Source organism: Physeter macrocephalus, chromosome 11 (genome assembly GCF_002837175.3).
Source record: "Physeter macrocephalus isolate SW-GA chromosome 11, ASM283717v5, whole genome shotgun sequence".
Taxonomy (NCBI): domain Eukaryota; kingdom Metazoa; phylum Chordata; class Mammalia; order Artiodactyla; family Physeteridae; genus Physeter; species Physeter macrocephalus.
The window spans coordinates 97,035,535-97,060,961 of record NC_041224.1 but is presented as its reverse complement, the minus strand read 5'-3'; the positions used below and the strand labels follow the sequence as shown (position 1 = coordinate 97,060,961).

The 25,427-nt window shown below is 55.5% G+C and overlaps 3 protein-coding genes across 5 annotated transcripts in view; 1 reads left to right on the top strand and 2 right to left on the bottom strand.

Moving 5' to 3' along the window:
• The first annotated feature begins 5,003 nt into the window (after positions 1-5,003).
• ITPKA (inositol-trisphosphate 3-kinase A) lies at positions 5,004-13,576 on the top strand. The gene is made up of 7 exons (XM_007111711.3): positions 5,004-5,574; positions 11,435-11,531; positions 11,614-11,830; positions 11,971-12,175; positions 12,414-12,515; positions 12,814-12,885; positions 12,989-13,576. The coding sequence occupies exons 1-7, from the start codon at positions 5,086-5,088 to the stop codon at positions 13,190-13,192; spliced, it is 1,386 nt and encodes a 461-aa protein (XP_007111773.2). The 5' UTR covers positions 5,004-5,085; the 3' UTR covers positions 13,193-13,576.
• Positions 13,577-13,991: 415 nt separating this feature from the next.
• On the bottom strand, positions 13,992-23,308 carry LTK (leukocyte receptor tyrosine kinase). Its single transcript, XM_028495096.1, is given in 27 exon segments — positions 13,992-14,136; positions 14,138-14,239; positions 14,241-14,299; positions 14,401-14,420; positions 14,423-14,490; positions 14,566-14,697; positions 14,796-14,897; positions 15,000-15,074; positions 15,076-15,090; positions 15,229-15,330; positions 15,426-15,533; positions 15,725-15,783; positions 15,920-16,032; positions 16,547-16,690; positions 16,693-16,716; positions 16,988-17,082; positions 17,503-17,659; positions 18,052-18,150; positions 19,077-19,232; positions 19,310-19,466; positions 19,696-19,714; positions 19,716-19,827; positions 19,975-20,138; positions 20,742-20,801; positions 20,803-20,914; positions 21,007-21,186; positions 23,278-23,308. Coding segments are annotated over 27 exon segments (2,610 nt in total).
• A 287-nt stretch (positions 23,309-23,595) lies between these two features.
• RPAP1 (RNA polymerase II associated protein 1) overlaps positions 23,596-25,427 on the bottom strand; it is an 18,856-nt gene continuing 17,024 nt past the window's right edge. For 2 of the 3 annotated variants that reach the window (XM_055088309.1, XM_024118299.3), the window contains 3 exons: positions 24,441-24,617; positions 24,245-24,304; positions 23,597-24,137 (listed from right to left, as the gene is read on the bottom strand). In XM_055088309.1, coding sequence (XP_054944284.1) covers positions 23,988-24,137; positions 24,245-24,304; positions 24,441-24,617 — 387 coding nt within the window. In that variant the 3' untranslated portion in view covers positions 23,597-23,987. Of the gene's footprint in view, positions 24,138-24,244; positions 24,305-24,440; positions 24,618-25,427 lie in introns of all 3 variants that reach the window. The other variant, XM_007111712.4, reaches the window with a different exon arrangement.

The following is a 25,427-nucleotide window of genomic DNA, read 5'->3' as shown; positions in this document are numbered from 1 at the left end:
GGGCCGCGTCCCGCGTCCCTGACCTCAGACGCTACCAATCCCCTCTGCCTCCGCTTGGCCACTGGGAGGGATTCTGCGGGTTCTGAGTTTTAGAGAGAGGGAGGAGGGAGAACCACAGGAACACAGGCTCCTGGGAGGGATGGGAAACCTTGTTTCTGAAGTGTGTCAGGAGAGAAAATGTTCTTATTGAACATACACAGGCGTGGTGACACATTTTGTTCGTTTTAGAGGAGAGTGATTCAGATGGTGGCGGGTCAGTGAACGCTGCTAGATCCCAAGTCCTGCTAAACTGTCAGAGATATTCCCACAAATTCTATCAATTATGGGGTCAGAGATTGCATGGGGAGGAGGAGAAACCCAGAGGCAAGGAAAAGGGTCTTGGGTTGTCAAATGAAGACAGCTGTTCACTTTTCTTTCCAGGAGGAAAGAGACCTCCAGTTCTTCCCCATCTGCAAGTTTTCATTGGGCCCTGGCTCTGGGAAGCCCTCCAGCACTCTCTCTACTGTGCCCTGGGCAGAGAAGGGCAACAGACTGACCAGGGTTGGGGAGTTGTTTGCATGAAGCAGCTGAAAGACCAAGGTCTCACTGAAAGTCCCTTGGAAACAGTAAATACAGCCATTTATCATCCTGGGAGCTGTTTACTGTTGGGTCCTTTCTCGCTTCCTTCCATCAGAAGACAACGTAAAATGATGTACCACCACTCCTGGTAAGGAGCTACTCATTCATGTATCCCTTTCACCTAGCACAATGCCTGGTTCATAGCAGCTGCTCCGTTGAAGTTTGTTTGCTCTGTAAATGATGAATGAGTCATAGGTATTGTCACAGAATATTGGAATCCTGGGGTCAGAAAGTCCCTTGGAGGACACTAAGCACCACAGAGCATGTCTGGGAGTTGTTGACTAGAATGAGACCCTGTACCACCTGGTCTAAAGGAGCATATGCCGCCCGCTGCCTCCCCAATGCACGCGCGCACACACACACACACACACACACACAGACACACACACACCCCATAGAGGCTCAGCTCTCTCTGGAGAGGCTTTCAAATCCCCTCAAAACAACAGGTGGGGAACTTCCCTGGTGGTCCAGTGGGTAAGACTCCATGCTCCCAAGGCAGGGGGCCTGGGTTCAATCCCTGGTCGGGGAACTAGATACTGCATGCCGCAACTAAGAGTCTGCATGCCGCAACTAAGAAGCCCGAGCCCACATGCTGCAACTAAGACCCGGCACAGCCAAAATAAATAAATAAATAAATATTTTTTAAAAACCACAAAACCCAACAAAAAACAGGTGGCCCATTCATCCTCTCTCCCACAGGTGAGAGGCCCTGCCTCGGGGTCTTGGGAAGCAGAAACTGGCATAGAGATGGTGAGTGGTGATGTTGCTCCTGCCCCTGGGGCCACTGGTGCTGCCCTGTGGGTTGCGTAGAGGGGGAACAAACCTAATTGAGGCAGGCTAGGGAATAAAACCAGAAGCACCTCACCTCACACACCCCATTCTTTAGGCGCCCCCTTCCCCAGCTTTTGTGCCCCAGGGTTGTTACCCCCAGGAGGGATGTAGCCCTCATGCCTGATAGGTCCTGAAGGACATGGAGAAGGGTGAAGACTCAGACACCCCAGGATGCAGGCTTCTAGGGTTCAGGAGGATCCCTGAACTGAGAGGCCACAAGAAGAAGAAAGATCAGTTCTGTCCTCAGACACATAGCTGACCTTGTGGAGAAGACACAGGGACTCCCATGGCCCATCTCAGATCAGCCACCTAATGACCATCAAAACCGTGAAACATTCTTCTTTGCCCTCATACCTCCATTTTTTGCAGCACACAAGAGGCCATTCCTCCACCTAGGTAGTAGTCAACCTGATTTTTCCACCCCCCTCTACTCACATCCATCTATTCAGCTTCAAGGACTGGGAAAACTGAGGCACAAAAACAGGATTCCAGGATTTGAAAGGTCATTCCTGGCTCACCTAAGAGGACATGAGAACCCTTTGACCTTGTCCCACAGCTATATTGGGACCCCTAAACCCTGCCCCCTTATGCTTTCTGCCTGTGGTAGGTGGAGTCAGACTCTGCCTTCACTGGATAAGGAACTAAGGACTGAACTACAAGTTGTTAATTTAAGAAACTGTGCATAGCACAGGAATAGAAGTTAGGATACGGGCTTCCCTGGTGGCGCAGTGGTTGAGAATCTGCCTGCCAATGCAGAGGACACGGGTTCGAGCCCTGGCCTGGGAAGGTCCCACATGCCGCGGAGCAACTAGGCCCGTGCGCCACAACTACTGAGCCTGCACGTCTGGAGCTTGTGCTCCGCAACAAGAGAGGCCGCGATAGTGAGAGGGCCGCGCACCGCGATGAAGAGTGGCCCCCGCTCGCCCCAACTAGAGAAAGCCCTTGCACAGAAACGAAGACCCAACACAGCCAAAAATAAATAAATAAATAAATAAAATTAAAAAAAAAAAAAAAAAGAAGTTGGGATACACTCTGGCTTTTCCACCAACTAGCTGTGTGGCCTTGCACAAGTGCCTTAACCTCCTTGGTTGAGTCACTTAACCCCTTTGTTACTTCTGCTGTACTGTGAGGATGATAGAGGCATCTAAAAGTACTTCCCGGGCTCCGCTGGTGGCACAGTGGTTGAGAATCTGCCTGCCAATGCAGGGGTTCCGGGTTCAAGCCCTGGTCTGGGAAGATCCCACATGCCGTGGAGCAGGTGGGCCCATGAGCCACAACTACTGAGCCTGCGAACCACAACTACTGAGCCCACGTGCCACAACTACTGAAGCCCGTGCCTAGAGCCCATGCTCCGCAACAAGAGAAACCACTGCAATGAGAAGACCACGCACCGCAACAAAGAGTAGCCCCCGCTCCCCGCAACTAGAGAAAACCTGCACACAGTAACAAAGACCCAATGCAGCCAAAAATAAATAAATAAAATAAAATAAAAGTACTTCCCACTCTAAAATCTATGAAATTAACTCTCATTTCAATATGCAATTCCCAGGTTTGCCCTTACCTTCCCAGTGAGGAACACCTGGGCAGGTACGGCAAAGACCTCTTCTTTGGTTGCTGGCCTTGGACAAGTGCCTAATACAAGAAGAAAAAGGAATTGCCCTGAGTTTTCTTGTGGTGGCCAGATTGACACCAGCTCCCAGCCTGCTCATGCCTCCAACATTGCCCATCCATTGACTGGCACACAGGTGTGGAGTACATGTTCCCTCCTCTTGCTTCTCTTCCTACCTTTCCAGTTCTGACAGGTCCTTGCTGACTCTCTCCACCCTGGATTTGCCCCCAGTCTCCTCTCTGAGGGCAGTACCTTCCCAGCTCCCACCATTAAGTAGGGTAGCTCTGAAGGAGGGAGAGAAGTGAGAGCAAGAGACATGGGTGTTTCTGGGCCTTCAAGCCCTTGAGTACACCCCTCACCCAAACACCCAGGCTCCTGCAGACCTCTGTGTCCCAGAGAAATAGCCATGTGTCTCCCCAGGTTCTCCACAGAGGACTTAAGTATTCAGACTCCTGTATTTCCTTCTTTCTCTCACTCCTTCATTCCTTAAGTTTCTCCTCCTTCCTCCCCCTCCCACTCTTTCTTCCACACTTTTACCTTCTTCATCAATTCCCCCCCAGGGATCTTCTCCTTTCTTCTTTGCTGAAGGCTCCCACTGTCTCTCTGAACCCTCCTTTTCTCTCCTCCTGGGTCATCCTTGAATTCTGGCTGAAGGGAGATAATGAAAGGAAAGCTCCTCCTTTTGGCCTTCATCAGCTCAGAGGCCGTCCTTCTGAGGGCAGTCTCCCCAGAGGTCCCCCAATAACCCCTAGGCACCGGGCACCTGATGAGGGATTCTCACTCATGGCATTTGGGGGAAAACAGGAAATGCTGTGAAATGCTGACTTCTACACAAAGCAGCCTTTGCAGCTCAGCTGACCGCTAACATGCGAAGTGACCAAAGACCAGCCACTATGATGCCACTGCTGAGAACGTTGCAGTGTATGAGATCCTTCATCACCATTAGCATCCTCTTCCCAGTTTCACAGCCACAACTCTGTGGGTCAGGTGAGGTTTTCCTACATTTACAAGTAAGAAAATGGAACTTAGAAAGGTGAAGAGACTGCCTAAAATCACATCTGGGGTGTGGTGAACCTGAGTCTGGCTCTTTCTACCACTCACACTAAAATGATTCTAACGTTTTCGAGATATCACATCTTTCATTTTATTCTCACATCAATCCTGTGAGGTGGACAGCAACCCTGCCAAGGAGAATCAGCAGTTCAAAGGAGGTGAAATGACTTGCTTAGAGCCCCACAGCAGACTCCAAGCCCCGAACTTCAAAAGGAAAGGAGGAAGAAGGGCTCAGCCCTTGCCAGCCAGCAGCCAGGGATGCTGCCCAGGTCTCCGCCAGGAAAACCTGGAGAGATCCGGGTCCCGCCCCCTGACCTTGTACTCTGCCAGCCGGGAAGTGGGGAGCTGGAGGGGTAGGGAGGGGGAGAAGCCTCAGCTCGTTCCCAAGACAGAGTCCCCACTTGGGCACATGCCCTGGGGTGAGGCTTCTTTGGGAAGCCGAAGGCCTTGAACTCTGTGCCGAAGGGGCCCCGGGCGGAGAAAAGCCCCGGAGACGTGGAAGCCTTAGCCCAGGTTGGGTGGAACGCGGAAAGGAGCCCGAGGGACTGACTGGGTGCGAGAGCAAGAGCTGGATCAGCTTCTCCCCTGCGGGGTCGGGGCCCTTGGAGTTGCCAGGAGGAATCTCCCGGGGACGCGGCACGGCGTGGGGCGGAGCAGCCCCTCCGGTCTTCTCGAGAGTGGGCACTGAGAGGCCGCGAGGGCCAGGCCCGGGTTTTGTGTGTTTCCAGGAGGTCTGGGCTTCCCGGCCACCCGGAGGAGCAACAGGGAGCCTTCCCGTCTGGGCAGGAGCCCAAGGAGGCCCGCGCTTTCTCTGAAAGTGAAAGGAGTGGGCGGGGGGCGCGGCCGAGGCGGGGCCCAGGCGAGCGGCCGCGCAGGCTCCGCCTCGGGGCAGTCTCAAGCCTGGGGCGCCGAGCGGCTCCAGTACCCGCCGCGCCGCGGGCTGGTGGGCTCCCCGGCGGCTCTGTTGCTGGGAAATGACCCTGCCCGGGGGCCCGACGGGCATGGCGCGACCGGGAGGCGCGGGGCACTGCAGCCCCGGGCTGGAGCGGGCGCCGCGCCGGAGTGTCGGGGAGCTGCGCCTGCTTTTCGAGGCGCGCTGCGCCGCGGTCGCTGCCGCCGCCGCCGCAGGGGAGCCCCGGGCCCGCGGGGCCAAGCGGCGGGGGGGAAAGATCCCCAACGGGCTTCCGCGGGCTCCCCCTGCCCCGGTGATCCCGCAGCTGACTGTGACGGCCGAGGAGTCGGACGTGCCCCCGGCCAGCCCCGGCCCGCCCAAGCCGGAGGGTGGCTGGCTCCCGGCCGTGGGCTCGTCGCACCTGCAGCAGCCGCGCCGCCTCTCCACCTCGTCGCTCTCCTCCACTGGCTCCTCGTCGCTGCCCGAGGACTCAGAGGACGATCTTCTGAGCGACAGCGAGAGCCGGAGCCGCGGCAACGTGCAGCTGGAAACGAGCGAGGACGTGGGTCAGGTACTGGCCGTGGGGGCGGGGCCAGCGCGGGGCGCGGGGGCTGCGCGCGGGGACCTGCGTTGAGCTCTCTGCGGACCGACTCCTGCCCTCAGCTCCCTCCCCGGCGGGTCCGATTCTCACTCTTTAGGAGGGCATTGGGGGTCAAAGGGAGGCGCCGGGCCGACCCCTCACCTTTACAGTGGTCACCCCGGTTCCACAGGCGAGCCGCGGCCCGGGCCCTGGGGCGTCTAAGAGAGGAAGGAGGAGTCTGCGACCGGCCACGGGGAGCGGGGAGGGGGCGGGGAGGGGAGCGTGACTTGCTGGCTGAGAGATGGTTGGAGGGATCGGAGGGGCTTAGCGTTGCCCCACGAACTCTCGGAGAGTGGGGTCAACGAGTCTCCCTCTCTGCCTCCCCCTCTCCCGCGCCGCGGCCCCACCCCCCGCCGTTGCCACGGTTTCCCTCTCCTGAGTGGGAGTGGAGCCGCGCTCCAGGCTCTGCTCGCTAGCCGCCGCCGTCTGCTCCCGGCGCCCGCACCAGGCGTGGACGCAGGGAAGGGAGGGGCGCGGGACTGGGAGCTCTGGCAGGGGGTGGAACGCAGCCCTCCTCCGCTTTACTTCTCCTAATTCTGGCCCGGGAGAAGGTAAACTGAGGCCGAAAGGGTGGGACCAGCCTGCCGACCTCCGCCTCTGGTAGCTTGGATGTTCCGGGGCCAGGTTTGACCCTCGGATAACCTAGGCTAGGGTGCGGTGAAGTCATTACCGGTGGCTGCCCCTCCCGCATGTGCCGCGCCCAGGATAGCCGTCTTGTCCCCCTGGTTTTAACCAAGGCCAAATACTTCACATAACTATCCGCGGTCAACGCGAAGGAGTTGCTCTAGATCCACGTTATGCAAGTGTCCCTGGAGTGGAGGGAGAGGCGAAGGGCGCCCCGCAGGCTCTGGTGGCTCGGGGCCTGCCCAGAAGGGCGGTGAGAGCAGCGGACGCGCGCCGGGGTGGCCGGCGCCTGCTGAACCTGGGCTCCCCCCGCGCTCGGATTGGACGAGGCGCGGGAGTCACTGTAATGACTTGCCGTGGCTCCGTGACTCAGTTACCCCTGAGACTTACATTACCCAGAGGGCGGCGTGGTTTGTAAGTGACACAAGAGGAAGAAGGGAAAAGTCTCATAGAGCAGGAACACACTCCGCCACCAGGTGTAGGGTGCGGGGAGTCCCTCTCTCCTCCCGCGGCGTAAGGGTACGCCTGATCCCCGATCATTCCTGGTGCAACCCTGGCGCCTGAAAGGAGGCGGGTGCCGCCCAGTGGTTTCTAAGGCGGTGATGTGGGGAAGTGAAGGACTCCTCCCTCCCCACCTCCGAAAACCCGGAGAAGTAGCTGTGGGCCCACCGCTCCCCCGCTCAAATCTCTGACAGCTGAGAGGCGGGCGCTGGAGGAAGGAAGCCCCCAGCTTCGCTCTTCCTCCCAAAGGCGGAGGAGGTCCCGCGGCTCAGGACCGTGTACAACGTAGACAGGCCAGCCTGGGTCAAGACTCCGGGGACCAGTCGCAGCTATGACTGGGCGTCTTCGGCCGGCCTCTCCCACTCTGGGCCTCGCTGTCACCGGCGCGGCAGGAGCTGGAGCAGATGGCCGTTGAGAGCCCTTCCAGCTCCAAGGCGGCGAGTCCCAGGCCTTCCCAACCCCCAGCACGCCGGGGCCTCCCCGAAGGCAAACAGCCGAGGCAGCGGCAGATAAGCCAGGGGCTGTTGACAGAGGCCGCCTGCGTCTGCGTGGAGGGCCCGGCTCGGACTTTGCCTCGCGGCCAGGCCGGGAGCGGCACAGTGCGCCCGCCCAGGCTGCCTTTAGGGCTTCCCCAGGTAGGAAGCAGAGCCCATCGGCTGGCTGACCGTGAAGGATGCACCTGGGAGAAGGGTGCTGAGGCAGTGCTCGGCAGCTCCCAGCTCGCCAGCCCCTTACAACTCAGGCCTGGGTGGACAACGGGAAGAGAGGGGAGGCTCTGCCCGGCTTGTACATCCTTCACTTCTCTTCCTAGGAGCCACGCACAGTCTTCCCAGAGCCTGGAGCTGGGCTCCCCGCAAGGTAGTTGGGACTGGGCAGCCTGCCTCCCTCCTGGGTCCTTTCCTACGGTAGAGGGAAGAGTCATGGGCAGGGAAAACCATACAGGCCAGGAGAGGAGTTGGGGCCCTATCCCCAAGGGTGGCTGGCATGACTGTATTCTTAGGCCTTGTCTGCCTCTTAAAACAATTTTAGGGTGTTGCTCTAGCAGAAGAGAGGGTGTTTGACTCTTGTTCGTTTGGTTCTCTTCTCTCAGTGCTCCAGGATGGGTAAGGAGACCTGGATTCGATCCTGTCCTGGACCCAGAATTCCCACACTTCACTTCTCACTAATTATAGAGCAGAATTTAGGTTAACAGGCTTCCTTTTTAAAAAGCAAATGCCCCTGGGAGGGTGAAGTCGTGGGTCACTTATACCTTGGTGCAAATCATCTTATAAATTTAAACGGATTGTTCTCATCACCACTGCCACCAGGAGTGCTTATTTGATAGAGTATTGGGAACATGGCGAGGGGGTTGGGTTGTAGAGAGCTTTAGCCAGAGTCTGGATGGCTGGACGTAGGGAGTAGAAGTCAGGAAGGATGGGGATGAATACCAAAGACGAAGCAAAGGATCCGTTCTGGCAGAAGATACACTGAATATCTGGTGTGATATGAGAAGGAGGAGAGTCCTCAGGCCTTCCAAATAGAGCTCAGACAAAGGAGGGTCTGAGGCTAATATCCAGCTAAGCCCTGCCCAGAGAGAGATGCTCCCTGTCCAGCTCCATGAGTGAGGAAGTATCAGAGGGTCCTCCTGTGACTTCATCAAAGACTCTTTCACATGGTCAGCTCTCCTGAGCTTTTTGTCCCAAGATGTCTGGGTAGCCTCTTGGCTGTGAGTCGCTTTCCTGGACTTATGTGGCGGAATAGACTGTGCCAGAGGATGGAGTTTTAGCCCTCTTTTCAGCTAGATTTCACTCTGTAACATTATAAATCTGCTTTCTGATATTCATACAATAAAAGCCTTACCTGCTCAAAAATATATTCCCTGCTGTTGTTCGTGTGCCCAAATCTCCACCCACCCACCAAAGAATGATTCTCCCAGAACCTTTTTGGATACATGCATCTTTATATGCATTATGTTCCCTGGGGGAGGTAGCTCCCTAAGAGGGAAGACGACAGAGTTCCATGATACTTGCATCAACTCCTTCCATGTTTGACCATATGCATTACTGGCAGAAGAACTAAATCCTGTCATTACCAACCAACCTCAAGAGGTGGCTGAGAGGGCTGAGATGGCATTATGGGTGTGAAAGCCCTTTGTAACCCACATGTCTGGAACCAGCCTTAGTCTTTGCTGCTCTTGGCTGATATGATCCTCACAAAACTGTGGTGGGGAGGGTGGAGAGATGACCCCATGTTACCTCAGCTTGGGAGCAAGTCCATGCTATCTTATCACACATCAATCAAGTGTCAGTAGCCCAGGACTGCAGGTACTAAATCCTCTTCTACCAGGCACACCTTCCACATTCCAGCCCCACTCACTGCTCCCACATGATCCCAGAAGAAAGGATGATGCCGTTCTCCCATCTCACCTAACCCAAGGCTGGTTCCTTCTTCTGCTAGGGTGGCTACAGAACTAGATGTACCCTCTGATAAAGTCCATTCTGGTCCCACTGTCCCCCAAATTCTGCCAGTAAGTCCCTAAAGCTGCCCGAAGCCCCACCATTAAACCCATCCCTTTGGATGAAGCAAAAGTGTCCAGCCAACAGAGAGGGGTCCCCAGACAGATCTCAGTGTTTCCTCAGTGATTAAAACATACCACCTTGTGGCTGCAAATTGCTTCATCTTGTGCAAAACTCTTTCTCCTGCAGGGTCCCCTTTGACCCCTAAAGGGAGTCTGGGTGGTAGCATGGATTTTGGAACCTACTGGGGCAATTGAAGCATGAGGAGGGGGTTGAACTGGAGCTTAAGGCAGAGACTGGGGGCAGGGAGCAGGGATGGAGGGGATGTTAACTCTCTGAACTTTGATTGCCTTCTGTAAAATGGCAATAATTACCACCTCATGCACTTGCTGTGCATGTGCAGCAGCCTAACGAATCTCAAACTGAGTGTGGGGGAAGAGGGTATAGGATGGTGCCACGCAATACACACAGCACATACATCTTCCTGGAATTTTATTTGAGGATTCGGAGGTGGGAGAGTTTTATAATAAAACTTGGATTTATTATGCAGCATAATGCAAACCTTGTATGTATTTAAAGAGTGAAAAAGGGAGTTTTGAAAGAGATGTCATGCTTCTAGTGGGCTGCTTCTGGCTACACCCCCAGATCCCCGGGGATTGGACAAGTGATCACACCCTAGTGTGCCATGTAGGGACTTCAGTAGGAGAACAGGAGCAATGCTGTCTGATGGAGATGAGAAGTGCCTGGCATGCAGTAGGCGGTCAGTAAATGGTGGCTCGTGTTATGACAACAGCTAGGTCCAGAGGAAACAGGCTCACACAGATGAAATTCTCGCTTGGGTTCACTCAGCTAGAAAGTGACAGAGCCAGGACTGGAACCAACTCTGGACTCCCCATCCAGTGCTCTGTCACTAGCTTCCATCTCCTCCCCATGGAAAGGGGTTTTATGGTCATCAGCCTCCCCTGCTTAGGCCAGCACGCCAGTTCTCCCTCTCCCTGTTAGAACACCCTCTGGTCAGGGAAGCTGGATTCCTGGGTTCCACGCTTGTGGAGGCACACACGCGTAACTCCTCTAAAAGGCAGGCACCCTGGGAGGAGGCAGCAGACACAATGTTTGGATGAGCGAACCTCCGCACTTCATTGGGTAGACACAGGACTGATGAGTTTGGAGTGGGAAGAGGAAAGGTCCAGAGTATGAGATACTCTCAGGACTGGCTGAAGGCTAGACACAATGGTCAAGAGGCAAAAGGTACACCAAAATCTACATTTCCCTCCCAATTTCATCTAAGATGACAGACCCTCAGCTCTGTATCCCATTTTCAAAGCCCAGGTTTCTGGGTCCAGATCAGGACTAAGGGTGCCCTGGGTCTTGTCAACTGGCTAGGAGTGAGATGGCATCCAGGGATAGCAAGAGGGCCTTGGGGAGCCCCAAGCCACTCTTTCTCCAGGCCCTACCAGGCTGGCCTCCCTGCCCTGGGCCTATGTAATGGTTTGTTTCCATGTCTTTCTCCTTAAATGAGAGGAACCAATGGTCCCACGTAAATGAAACAATAATCCAGATTTGTCCAGCTTCTGCTTCATGCCAAGGAATGGGTTGGGGGTGGGGGCATCTGTCACACTCAAGCCTCATTTACTACTCACAACAACCCAGCGAGAGTGGTTATTTCCCCATTTTACAGATGAAGAAACTGAGCTCAGAGGTTTCTCAGGCCGCAGAATATCCGGAGGCATTGGTAGAAATGCAAATTTTTGGTCCCACCCCAGACTGCTCAGAATTTCCCTGTGGGAGACCTGAAAATCTGCATTTTTTTTTAAGAAGAGTGACCATCATGTGATTCTCATGCTCACAAAGGTCCTAAAACCTCGACAGAGCAGTTTAGTAACCTGTCCATGCAGCTTTGGAGCAGCAGAACTGGGGCGCAAACGTGAGCTTTCTGACGCTGAGCCCAGGGCTCTTTTCAGCACACTGAAGAGCTGGATGTCTGTCACCTCCATGTGCTTGTCTCACGGTCCGCCACACAGGCTCACAATAAACTTGCCCTGAGCGAATGAATGATTGACTCATCAGGCCCTAGCTGCTTATGGTAAGGTCGGGCAGGGCGAGACCATGTTCCAGAGGAAGGAGGGCTTATGCAGACGCTAACTTACAGACCGGGACCGTGTCGCTTTCAGAAAAGCCACTGGCAGAAGATCCGGACCATGGTCAATCTGCCCGTCATGAGCCCTTTCAAGAAGCGCTACGCCTGGGTGCAGCTGGCGGGGCACACGGGTGAGCACGGGGCAGGCACGGGGGAGGTGGGTGGAGGCGGGCAGGAAGGGACTAGGCAGCACTAACTAGCGCCTGCCCGCAGGGAGTTTCAAGGCGGCGGGCACCAGCGGGCTGATTCTGAAGCGTAGCTCAGAGCCCGAGCGCTACTGCCTGGCACGGCTCATGGCGGACGCGCTGCGCGGCTGCGTGCCCGCCTTCCACGGCGTGGTGGAGCGCGACGGCGAGAGCTACCTGCAGTTGCAGGACCTGCTCGACGGCTTCGATGGGCCTTGCGTACTTGATTGCAAGATGGGCGTCAGGTACGCGTGCCCTACCGAGCAGGAGGGAACCTGTAAAGGGCCCGGGGCGGGGACGAGCGCTCTACGCGTGCCCAAGGCCGTGCTTTACAGGGTCCGGGTGTGCGCCCGCTCAAGCCCCGCCGCTGCCTGCGCCTCCGTAGGACTTACTTGGAAGAGGAGCTGACCAAAGCCCGCGAGCGGCCCAAGCTGCGAAAGGACATGTACAAGAAGATGCTGGCCGTAGACCCTGCGGCACCCACCGAGGAGGAGCACGCGCAGCGCGCGGTCACTAAGCCGCGCTACATGCAGTGGCGAGAAGGCATCAGCTCCAGTACCACGCTCGGCTTCCGCATCGAGGGCATTAAGGTGAGCCAGACCCGCTTCGCCTTGCACCTCCCGGGCCCTTCGCCCGCCCCAGCCCCACTGTGCGGTGTCTGTCCTCCATGTTGACCTCCCACCCTGACAGTCCCCGGAAGAGGCAACCTCTGGCGGTAGTCTCGCTGTCCCTGGCATTCAACGTCACGGGAGGTACCGCTGCCCTGGCCTGATCCTCTCCCCTCGGGCGGGCACGGGGCCCCTGACAATTTCTGCCCACCTCCTACAGAAAGCCGACGGCTCCTGCAGCACAGACTTCAAGACCACGCGAAGCCGGGAGCAGGTGATCCGCGTCTTCGAGGAGTTTGTGCAAGGGGATGCCGAAGTGCTGGTGAGCGCGGGATCCCAGAACCCTGAGGTGTTGGGGAGCCTGATACCTAGGGGTGTCCCCAGGTCAGGTCAATTTATGTAGCACCCTACCCTATGTGACCCCCATCATAGCATTTATCGCATTGTGTTGTAATTGCTTTACATTCCTTCCCTTCGGGGCTGCGCGCCACGTGGGGGCCTGTGCCTTCCTCACCACGGTATTTGCCAAGCCAAGCGTGCATCATGGCGCTCCTCATATTTGCAGAGGTTCAACTGGTGTTTAGTTAATTTGTTCTCCTCTCCTACTCTACCCTCTCCAGAGGAGGTATCTGAACCGCCTGCAGCAGATCCGGGACACATTGGAGGTCTCTGAGTTCTTTAGGAAGCACGAGGTAAGAGGAGTAGGCTCAGGTACCAGGTCTGTGGTCTGTGAGGGAATAGGGTGGAGGGCTTCTCCAGATTAGAGCCGTAGCCTGATGGTGTGGGACTCGGCAGGTGATCGGCAGCTCGCTCCTCTTCGTGCATGATCACTGCCACCGCGCCGGCGTATGGCTCATCGACTTCGGCAAGACCACGCCCCTCCCCGACGGCCAGACCCTGGACCACCGGCGGCCCTGGGAGGAAGGCAACCGAGAGGACGGCTACTTGTTGGGGCTGGACAATCTCATTGGCATCCTGGCCAGCCTGGCTGAGAGATGAGGCTGGGCCCCTGTCCCCGCGGACCGGAGGGTCTGACAGAAGGACCTGCGCCTGCATCCCCGCCATGCATGCAGGCGAGAGACTGAAACCCCGCGGTGCGGGGCGGTTCGTACGGTCCTCTAGGGCCAGGTGCCGACCACTACGGGACACACTGCACGCGCAGGGCCTGGCCCCCATAAAAGCCCCAGTGTTCCCAGAGCTGATGACACTAACTTACCGGGCGAGGGAGGAGTAGAAGTGGGATGAGTGGCTTCTTCTTCAGCCCAGCTCTTCTGAGGGGGCTCCATACCTCTCCAGAGAAGCCAGATAATGAACTTTCTTTCACAGGTACTAGATCTATTGATCTGACCTCCCACACTACAATGGACTCCCCTTCCCAATAAAACTCAAAGACACCAGCTTTGACTCAGGCCTCATCCCCTCCCTCCTCTGGTCCCTTCTTTCTCAGTTCCCTGGCATCCCTCACATCCACTCGGATCACTGGAGGATATGAGAAGAGCTCTTTATTAGAGGTATCTGTAGTGTTGGGGGCTGCCCAGGTGGAGGACGCTAGTGGGGTAAAGGCAATCTAGAGAAGGCTTCCTGCAGGAGGCAATTTCAATTCCCCTCCTACACCTGGGAGTTGTGGGAGTATCCTCTGGTCCCAAATATCAAAGGCTGGGAGTGGCCAGACTCTTGCCCAGGAAGCCTGAGACTGGTTTCCAGGATGGAGGGTCCATGGTGCCAGGCCAGCCCTAAGACAGGCCCAGACATACAGCACAGACTGTGGGGGACAGAGGCTACTTGGAACATAAGCCACCTAGAAGCCTGGGGAGGAGCGCAGGGAGGAACTGCTACCCTCAGTGCCAGAGTCCTCACCCTCAGGGCCCTTTGGGACCCCGGAACCATAGGTGGGATTCCAAAGGTTCTGAGGTTGGAGACCCCTGGATTTGGAGGGCTTGAGGCCAGGGGCCAAGGAGGCTCCCTCCCCAGCTCTTCAAGCTCCCCAGACTTGGTTCTTGGGTCTGTGGACATCTTAGGTCCCCCAAAGATAGGCTCCCCAGCCCCTTCCTCCTCCAGGATGGGTCCCAGTTCCACTGGAAGGGGTGAATTCAGCACATCAGGGTTCTGTAATGGGAGGGTAGGGGAGCAGGGGGCCACAGTGTTGTTTTATGGCTTCCCTCCTGACCCCCAAGTCCAGGGTGGTCGGGACAGGTCAGGGGGCACACCTGAGTGCGGTATTGAAGACCTCCAAGATGCTGGCAAAACTAGGGTGAAGTTCAAGCTGATGCTGCCAGCACTGGGTCATGATGTGGTACCTGGGGAGAGGCGGGAGTTCATGCCAACCCATGGCTGTGAAAGACCTGCCTCCTGAGGCAACACTCCATACTCACAAAGGCCTTGGACAGCCCCTGAGAGGGTCCATCCATCCGCCTCAGATGACAAAGTCCAGCACCTCCTGATCGGTGTGCCAAGGGTAGGGCATGTAGTCCAGTGAGATCTCCCAGAGCAGCACTCCAAAAGACCTGCATCACAAGTGGGAGGAACTAAGTGAAGCCCATCAGGCACAGCTTCCCTTTCCCTCACATGAGGTGGCCCAAGGCAGGGGAGGGTGTGTTATCACCAGGAGTCTGTCTTGGATGTGAAGATGCCCTCCAGGAAGGCCTCTGGGGACATCTACTTGACAGGCAGCAGAGCCTGGCTCCCCTTGCGTTAATAACTGGCCCTACATGAGGGAGGAGAGGAGTGATGAATTGTTTAAATGGCCCAAAGGTGCTGGTAAACTCCCTTGGAGAATCAGCCTTCTCCACATCCCCAGGTCCTACACCTGTAGACAGTGCTTGCCATCCCGAAGTCCCCAGTCTTGGCCATTTGACTGGGTCTGGTGCAGCTCGGCAGGCAGCCTGGCAGCAATGTCCCTGCAGAGTCAGGTAAAAAATTCACTGCCAGAACTGAGAAACTCCAGCCTTGATCTTTTCCTTAAAAGTTATGTGGAAGGGCTATTCCTTGGGGAAGGAGTTGGGCTCGGGGTCCCCAGAGACAGGATCACTTCCAACCTGTGGATGAAGTGATTTTCCTCCAGGTAGTGGCAACCCTGGGCTATGTCCCAAGCCAGCTGGAGAGGGTCTTGCATGGCCAAAGGTGATGGCTGGCCCTGGGTCAGGCAGAAGGTGCATCAGACCATGCAAGTTTGGGGACACATGAACAGGGTCTTCAGAGGGGCCTGGAGGGCTGGGAGAAGGGTCTCATCAGCTGTGGCCGCCTATGCCTCAGGAAACTCTTCATGTCCCCTCCAGACATCAACTCCAGCAGAATTAGGCCCCCACGCAGCGCAGTGTTCTGATGGCTGACCTTGTTGAGCCAGTGGTGCACATATCCCATCACCAGCAGGGAGAGAAACAATGCTCTAGGCTCCACAGACTGAAGTGAACCTCTGTGTCTCTAGAATTGCTACCTCTCAGCCCCAGGGTGAAGAGAGGCTATATGTGCAGGCAGTTCTGGGTGCCTTCCTCCCATCTTCCACTCCTGCCCCTGGCCCCAGGTCTACCTGATGATAGTGTCTCCATGAGGAAATCCAGCTGGTCCTGTTGAGAGCAGAGTTCTGGCAGCGTCTTGGAAGGAAGAGGGCAGAGCTCTTGAGTACCCTGGACACTTCAGGAAGGCAGGTTGACCCTAGCTCCAGCCATTGTTCTTTCCTTCCTGGACCCTTCTTTCCTACTGTTAGCTGGAAGCCCCACCCCCTCTCACCTTGATAGTCACCTGCAGGGGGCTGGGGTCCCCAGGAAGGCCAATCACCAGTCCCTCATAGACCTCTCCAAAGGCATCATGGCCCAGGGCTCTGCAGGAAGACAGGTTGGAAGTGAGTGGGTGACTGGGTCTGGGGAGGGTCCTTGAGGGTCCCCTTTGTCCCCCTGATTGCCCTCCATACGCCCAGCTGGCCCTCTCTGAGGGTCTGAGCTCTCCGCATCACGGCATGTCTCCAAGTACAAACCCTGCAAGGGTGACGGTGACTAGGCCAGAGACAGGGCAGAAGAGAGGGCAGGTGTGGGGTAAGGGGGTGGGGTGGGAGTCTGTGCTAAGGCTTCCCTTAGGTCCTTGCAGACACCCTGGGGTGGAGGCAACCCTTGCTCCAAAGGAATCATACCCTAAGGTCCCTACCATCCCAGAACTGGGGATGAGAGCTGACTTTGGATAGCTTACTTTCCCTTTGGGAGCTTCTCTGACCTTCATCTTCTCTACACAAGGGGTCTGGACGAGACGTTCTCTGCGATACATAATTCACCACAACAGGGAGCAGGATGGAGGGTAGGGATTCAGAGTGCACAGGTTCTCAGAAGGAGGGGGAGGACGCAGCTGAGCAGAGTGACATTTACTGGGAAACCTCCGTAAGCCCTGGGGGCAGAGGCCAGGACTGGGCTGGGCCAAGCCCCACCTGGAAGTAGTAGGGGTTGGGGGTTGTCCTGATGGTGGAGGTGAGCTTGCTCAGCTGGAGCTCAGGGCCTGGCAGCCTCATCCCCACAGGCCCTGCCACTTCTTATGGTTCACTGAGGGTGGGAGGAAAAACGGCACACTCTCTACCTGGCCATCAGGCCCGCCCTGACTTGCCCCCTTCCCAGGACACCTCTCCAGATGCCCATTAAGATAAATGTTGTCCTCAGGCCTCTCCAGCTGCTTCTACTCTTAGAACCCCAGAGGAGTCTACCACAGCTCTGTTGGGAGTAGAGGTCTTGAAATCAGCCATGTCTGCCCCCGGGACCCCACAGAAGCCCATCAGTTCAGTGGAGAAATCAGCCATGCTTGCTGGATGCTCCGTACCCAGAATCAGGACCCCACACACCATAGGAAGTCTCAGTGTCAAGATCAACATCACAGCCACCATCAGAATCAAAGGGTCTGAGGGGTGGGCAGGTCTAGAGAGAAAGACACATCTCCAGTGGGAAACGCCTCTCTGTCCCTCTACCCCAAGTTTTACCCATGCCTCAAGACTCAGCTCAAGTGTTAACTTTTCCATGATGCTTTCCCCACTTATCCTAAATGAATGCAGCCTCTCCCTCCTGAGAACCCCTAAAATACTTTACACATCCCATGGCAATTGTCACTATGAGATATATCTAGATATAAATGTAGATGTATATCTAGAGATAGTGATAGATATCTCCCCTCACACACTAGACCACTAGACTATGTGCTCCTTGAAGGCAGAGATGCACCTCCAATCCCCTGCCCAACACCCAACATGGTGCCTGGCACACAGCAGGCATCCTTCCCGCGCCCTACTGCTCCCCACAGCTCATGGCCCCAGTAGTCCAGACCTCGGACACAGGCAGGACATACCCACGCAGGTGATGTTATCTGCAGCCAGCTCCATGCCCTCTGGGCACATGCATCTGGCCAACTGGAGCTCTGCCTGCCATTGGCAGATTTTCAAAAGGCAAAGACCGTGATTGAGGTAGAATCGAATCTCCACCTCTCCATGGCTCTCCATGACTATGAGTAAAAGCACTCATATTGCAGGGTGAGCATGAGGTCATACGTACTTTTTCCAGCCTCATGGTTAATTTTAGTCCTGGACTTTGGAACAAGGAGCAGTGCCAGGCATCTAGGGTGGGTGGGAGAGCTTGGGGGACTTCTGTCAAGCCTGTATGCTTCCTCTTCTGGGATCCTTGAGCTTGCAGGTAGTTGAAGAGAATTCATAGCAAGAGATATTTGACAAGCAGACCAGAATGCCCCATACTGGCATTACAACTGACAGCCCAGTTCCCAAGTATTCCTGTGCTGTGCAAGAACAGGTAGTTCACAGTGCAGAGTTGGTGGCTCAGATGGGAGGGACTGAGGAAAAGGGCTAGGCTAGCTGAAAGGTGGGGGATAGGGGCCAACACCTGGCAGAGGCTGCAGGTACAGGTCTCTGTTGGGGTGTATGAAGGATACCCCATCTTCCCCATCAGCCCAGAGGATGTCAGCCTCTGAGGCACCGCCCCCTGGAAATTGAAAGAGAGGGTTTGGCTACAAAATGGGGGATTAAGGGGCACACAGCTGCCTCACAGCTGGGAAGCTGGCTTATGAACAGTGGGGAAGCTGGAGTCTCCCAGTGGAAACCCCAGTGTGGCCTTCTCTACACTCACATTACAGTACAGGTGCTGCCAACTGCATGTGGGAGCTGAGGGGCCAGAGAAGTGGGAAAGGAGTAATCAGCTGGAATCTGAAGGCCTGGTTCACATTGGCAGAGATGGCTCCTTGTCTGTCTGAACCTCTCTAATCTCATGTCCTCAGCTATCAAATGGAAGAGGCCCAACCCACATATTCCACTTCTGTGATAATGGAGACGATGCATATAAAGTACTTATGAACAGTACAGCCCAGACAGACACAAAGGCTCTGTTTCTTTATAGCAGTCGTTTCCAAACTCTGGAGTGTATTAGAATCACCCAGAGGACTGACTAAAACACGGATAGTGGGACTCTCCCCTAAAATCTCTGATTCAGTAGGTTGAAGAGGGCTGAGAATTTGCATTTCTAACAACTTCTTAGGTGGTGCTGATGCTACTGGCTCAGGGACCACACTTTGAGAACTGCTGACTTAAACTATCCCTGGCTTTCTGCCTCCCTGCTCAGCCTGCTAACTCAGCCAGCTGTAAGTTCCTGGGACTGCTGCAGATCGAGGACGGGACTTGTGATGACAAAGGTCCTGGATGTAAAAGAAAATCGAGGGAGTCCTATCTGCACGTGTGATTTGCAACTTATCTGACCTCCTTTTCTAACAGCTATTACTCTACCTACTCTGACCTGGAGCGTAGCTCAACACCTTTCCTAACTCAACTGTCTCCCGAGGGACTAGGTCTGTTCTAAGGCTCTAACCTCACTTCACTCTCAGGCTGCCCAGGTGCCCTCCCCAAAAGTTCACCTACCCGGGTGGCCGCCGCCGTCTCCCCTGAAGCCGCCGGCTGAGGCCCAGCCAAGCGTAGCCCAGGCCTCCCTGCAGCCCTGGCCACCCTCCGCCCCCTCCCGCGGTGAGCGGCCGGCCGGCGGAGAGGGGGCCCGCGACGTCCAGCCGTCCCCTCCACCTGCAGAGAGACCGCGGGATGGCCGGCCGCGGGGAGGGGGAGCACGGCCTCCTCCCCGCCGCAGCCCGCGCCCTCACCCGCCGCCCCGCCTCTCCCGCCGCTTCCCGGGGCCGCCGAGCGGTTCTGCAGTTTTTCGGCGGTGGCCTGAGTCCGGCCTCGGTCCTCCCGCCTCAGGTACGCCCGACCGCCTCCTCCGGCCGCCACCAGCAGCGGCTCCAGCTCGCGGGCGCGCAGCTCCGCGGCAGCGGCGTTCAGGGGCGCGCCCTCTAGCCGTCGAGCGACCACCCGGGCGCTGGGTGAGGGCCCCCGCCCCGGGGACTGGAGTAAGCGAAGGGGCTCCCAGCCAGGCCCAGGGCTCTGGGGACGCCAAGGAGCTCGTGTGCGTGCGCGCCCGCGGGAAGGTTTGCGACCTCAACGCTGAGCGCTGGAGGCGGGAGCGGCCCGCGCCGAGGCAAGCAAGTACCCGAAAGACGGCGGTGGCAACCCCCATCCGCTCCGACTCCTGCCCAGCTCCGCGACCCCGGAACCCCTCCGATCCCCTCCGTCGCCGCGTGCTTCTCAGCGGCCGGAGACTCTCCGAGGCAGAACGAGCTGGCTCTCCTGGCTCCCCGGCGGGCGTCCGGGGCCGGAATCAGCGGGGGTCCGGGACCCTCCCCTCTCAGTGCTGAGGTCTTAACCCCAGGAGCGCCCTCTCCTTCCACCCAGCCCTCGCCCTGGGGCGCTTGAGCCGTCCCCCTCACACTGGCTCCGCTTACTCTCGGACAGGAGTCCTCTCCCTGCTGCCCTACGAGGATGTAAGGCAGCTCCCCGCGACCAAGGGGGAAAACGGAGGAGAGGAAGACTCCATGCGCCGGTGACAGGTGGTTCTTGGCACCTTTGCCGCCCGCGGCTCCATAGGCTGAGATACTGCGGAAAGCAGGCGCTGAGTCCCCGGCCCTTGACCATTGGTCCTCGGGCCGCCCGCCTAGGGCAGAGATTGCTGACAGAGGCAGCTTCAGAAGTTCTTATCTGAAGGACTTGGAGGACGTAGTCGATTTTGAAGGAATGGGGAGACTAGGTATGCACACCATAAAATTAAATTTTACTTTTTTTTTTTTTTTTGCCGCGTCGAGCGGCTTGCGGGATCTTAGTTCCTCCATCTGGGATTGAACCTGGGCCCCCAGCAGTGAAAGCACAGAGTCCTAACCACTGGACCGGCAGGAAATTCCCTAGATTTTACACTTATTTCGCGAGGCTTAATGGAGACTGAGGAAAGCTCAAGCCACCCTTGGTGGCTGGTTAGGGACACTCCACTTGGCAGGAAAAGGCTCCTGGGTACGGCTAATTTGGTGGCGACTATTGCCACCTTTCCCCGGGTTCCGCTGGAAGAAGGGACAAAGCCGCCCTGGCCGCTTGTCACTGCGGAATACCCCAAGACGCAAAGTGGTGCGTACGTAGCCTTGGTTCCCCTGACCACAGAACCTCAGATTCGCAGGTCACCACCCTCGTCTATTCCTGCTCCGCACTTACAGAGACTGGCCGGCGTCCGGCGCCCACCACAACTGCATGCCTTTCAGAGGCCGGCGGCCTCACTGTCACCACCACACTGCTGCTGGTGTACTCCCGGCCACACTGTGTGGGCCCGCGTCAGCTGCTGGCCCTGCAGGTGGAGAACAGCCAATGCCCCTCCGGGCCTGGGAGCAGGGAGGGAGGAAAGGGTCAAGGGCACCTGCCCCAGCCTGAGGGTCTGCCGTGGTGAGTGGAGAAGGAAGGAGCTAGGAGCTCACCTGGGGAATCAGGGGAGAGGCTGGCTCAAAGCGCCTAGGCGGTGTGGTGATGTTCAGGTCCCAGGGGCTTGGAACTGGCAGGGGCAAGGGCGAGGAGGGGGGAAAAGGTGCCTGGGACCCCAAGCTAGAGCAGAGAATGGCACCTGAAAGGTGACAGGGCAACAGCAGGCGTGGGAGAAGGCACAGAGCTTAAAGGGATGGGAGATGAAGAGACGGCTGCCCTAGCCTCTCACAGCCACACCCCTACCCCCACCCAGTCAGGGCACACCAGCATCTGGAAGCCCGGGCCAAGACAACTCTGGTCACCGAAGGCAGGGCTGGGGGAGGGGGGTGGAAAGGGTGGTGGTGCCCGCTTTTGTCTCTGCAAGTTTTTCCCCTGGAGAGCCCTTCCCAGTGGATGCCTTGGGCACCGAGCTGAACTCGGTCCTGCAGTTCCCTGATCTTTTCTCGACTTACCTTGGTGGTTCTGCCCCCAGGCGGTGCTGAGACCCTAGGGCCTGTTCCTCCTTCCCCAGCCGAAATCTGGATCCTCAGATTTAGGCACCCCCTGCAATTCTCTGCCTGCACTCCCCACACACTGACCCAGGAGCTTTGGCTGCAAGAGTTCGAGGCCTCTGCAGAAGCCACTTGGGACCCCTTCTGTCTCGACTGTGGTCCCCAAGCCTAGGAAGGTGCCTCTTATGTGATGGTTCCCTGACTGCCAAAAGGCACTTACCCACGGCTCTGAGCCACGGCAGCAGCCGGCTGAGCGGACTGGCCCACTGCAGCCAGAGTTGCAGAGTCAGACCTTTCGACTTCAGCCCAGACTGCCGCTTATAGGAGTGTCCAGTCGCTCGCTGGAGACCGCTGGGTCCTAAAGCCGGCCTGGCCACTCCCACCTCAGACCCCAGGATGGGAAGGATCTCAAGGTTCACCTCGTATAATTCCGTTGCCTGCGTCAACTCTGTGCACAACTTCTTACTGTGATTTTGGTGATTTGATGTCAGAAGACCAGAGTGCTAGTATTAGCATCCCTAGTCAATTGGTTTTGGTGAAGAAATCACAACAGCTCTGAGACAGTTTCTCTACCACCGGCAAAACCATAGGAAGGGAAGTTTCTCTGTAAATCACAAAGCACCCGACAACTGAGAGGGCCACACAACCGTCAGGTGGTTTTGTGTCTTCCTCATTCTTTTGCTCAAAATACCAATTTTAGTGGCTGAGCCCTGTTTAATATAAAACACTGAAAAAAAGAAGTTATAGTAGTTAGCTACTTGGTAAAGTCTCTGCGTGTAGAGTGCCGGGTGTAGACACAACAGTGATTTTTTTTAAAGTTTGGTACCCATGCCTTATTTAACTCTCACTATGAGGTCACAGAATTTACTTTGCAAGGTCCCTGTAAATCAATAGTTCCCCAAGCGCGGTTGGTTCTGGACAGCAGCAGTACCTGGGGACTTGTTAAATGCAAATTCTTGGGTTTCACCCTAGACCTACTGAATCAGAAACACTGGTGGTAGGGCCCGGTGATCTGTTTTAACTGACTGTCCAGGTGATTTTTTTCACATAAGTTTGAGAGCTATTGCTGTTTTGCAGATACGGGAGTTGCTGAGTGAAGCGTATTGTATGATTCTGTGTTCGGCAGCTCCGTTTATGACGAGTGGTTTCTCTACCTACTGACAGCACACTGCACTCACCCTGACCTATAAACACAATGATGGTAAGTAATTCCTCACAGCAAATGACACTGTCAGAAAGCTTAGTGTTGGAATTCAGGCAAAAGAACCTAGAAACTACCAAAAGAAAGAAAGAAACCAATGAATCAGTTTACGCTTTGATCCACTCCTCCCCAGCCTTTGCCTATCACCAATAAAGTCCACAGTGGAAGGGGTGTTGTAGAACAGCACTATAGACAATGTTTTCACTCCACCTCCCCTCCAGGCCCCCACCACAGTCCCACCACTAAATTCATACATTGAAATGGAATCCCCAAATTGAGGGTATTTGGAGGTGGGGCCTTTGGGAAGTGAGTAAGTCATGACGGTTCCACCTTCATGGGTGAAATGGGATTAGCGCCCATATAAAACGAGGCCCCAGAGAACTCCCTTGCCTCTTCTGCCATGGGAGAGCTGCCTATGAACCAGGAAGCAGGCCTTCACCAGATACCAAATCTGCCAGCACCTTGATCTTGGACTTCCCAGTCTCTAGAACTGTGAGAAATAAATGTCTGTTGTTCAAAAGCCACCCAGCCTGTGGTATTGTTATAGCAGCCCAAACAGATTTAAGATAGACAGCTACTGCACCAGTCTGATTTTTGGCTTCTTCTTGTCTCATGATCGCAGCTGATGGAAATAGGGGACCATAAGGAGACAAGATGCTAACCTCATTTAGCACACCTACACTCCAAGCGGACTGCTGAGAGAGTCCTTCTAGAAGCGCCCCCCCATTCCCAAGAGCACCACCCTGGCCTGGCTTCACTCCAGAACTGGGACCCACATTTTTGTTGTCCCAGATGTGGACTCAGTTTTCACCTCCCATTCATGATTCCTCCCCCATGTCTCTCACAGTAGTCCTGCTTCCCCCAGAGATAACCCATTCCTCGATACCAATCCTGAACTAGTACATCTGAAATCAGTCCAAATCAAATTCCCAGAAGATAAAAGAATTCTTTATTTCAATGCTCAGCTCCAGTATTCATATACCCTGGCCTGGGGTGGGGAGAGGAAGAGGTGTAGTTAGTTTGTCTTGTCCCCAAGAAGGGGTATATAGCTAAGTCACCCCTCACTCCCAGCACAGACCCTCAAAAGCCCCCGATCCTGAGCTCCAGATATCAGGACATAAGGGTAGGCTCACCAATCTCCAAGAAAGCTCAAAGAGCTTGCTCCTAGGAAGGCAAGCCTTCTGCTCTATTGTTTCCTGCACACTCTTAGGACACAAAGCCCTTCTCTCTGGCCAGGCATCTGTTGGTGAACCCCAGGAGAATGTATCCATCTCTTCCTCTGCAGCAGCTATACTAGGTCTCTGAAACCCCATTTTGGAGCACCCCTGAGATCAGTTTCTGGAGGTACTGCTGACGCAGAGGGGGCAACTGGGGATACAGCTCAAAACCCTCCGGAAGGGCAGAATTAGGAAGCTTATAGTGGAGAAGGTGCTGCCGAAGACCCTGCAGAGAAGGAAGAAACTTTATGAAGTGGGTAGTGAGATCCTGTTGAGATCTCTGTTCCCCAAGACCCTCCATTCTCCCACCCTCCAAGATGTGCCCCACCCTACCTCATCTGCCAGCAGCCAAGTTTTCTGCAACATGCTCCTGCGGGCAGCCTTTACCTCATCCTAGAGGCAGAAGAGGGAGAGGTGGCACCAGGCCATGGGCCTATCACTCGCCTGGCCTGGCCCTCACCCCCTCCCCAGCTGGCTCAGTTCAACTGCAGGTTCCTTCCCTCCCTCTGGAGACGGGGACGTAACTTACCGAGCTCTTTGGGTCCTGGCAGAAGATGAAGCTGTTGACATGAGCCACGGCCACAGCATAGAGCACAGGGCACCAGCGTGATTGGAGCGCACCAGTAACCAGAGCCCGGAAGTAGAGCTGAAGGAGCGCCAGGTTGTCTTCAGGAGGCGCTGTGTAGCTCTCCAGAGACACAGGCAACTGTGACCGGGGAAATGAGACAAGCTGAGGGTCAGGGTAGAATGTGTAACAATAGGGTGGATGGTTGATGGTCACATGAAACAAATCATGAGGGCAGAGATCCGGTCCTAGAGAGACATCCATCCCTCTCTGTCACAAGGATCAAGGTTAAAGACTAAAGAGCTCGAAAGCAGCGGAAACTGGGAAACTGAGAAGGAGCTGTGAATTTCTACTGCTACTACTACTTGCTTAATCTACTTAAAACTTTCAAAATGTCATGTGCAGCTGCTCAGTTCTATTACCAAACCTTTCAAAAGTTTATGTTCTTTGGAATAGTAATTCTGTTTCTAAAAAAATTATTCTTAATTCCACACAGAAATGATTATGAGTTTATGTCCAATAGTGTTTATCACAGTGTTACTTAAAATAGCAAAAAATCAGAAACAACTTTCATGCCCACTAAGGGGTTCTGATAAAATAAACTGGGACGCACTTGCATGATGGATTATGATATAATAATAAAAACGTTGATTTCTTATTTAATGATGTGAGAAATGCTTACTACCTAACATTCAATGAAGAAAACATTATGCAGTGATCCTAATTTTATAAAAATATATATGCAAAGGGACTTCCCTGGCGATCCAGTGGTTAGGACTCGCGCTCCCAATGCAGTGAGCACGGGTTTGATCTCTGGTCAGGGAACTAAGATCCCACATGCTGCGAGGTGCAGCCAAAAGAAAAAAAAAAAGACTAAAAAAAGGGAAATCAAAATAATTACTGGGGCTTCCCTGGTGGCGCAGTGGTTGAGAGTCCACCTGCCGATGCAGG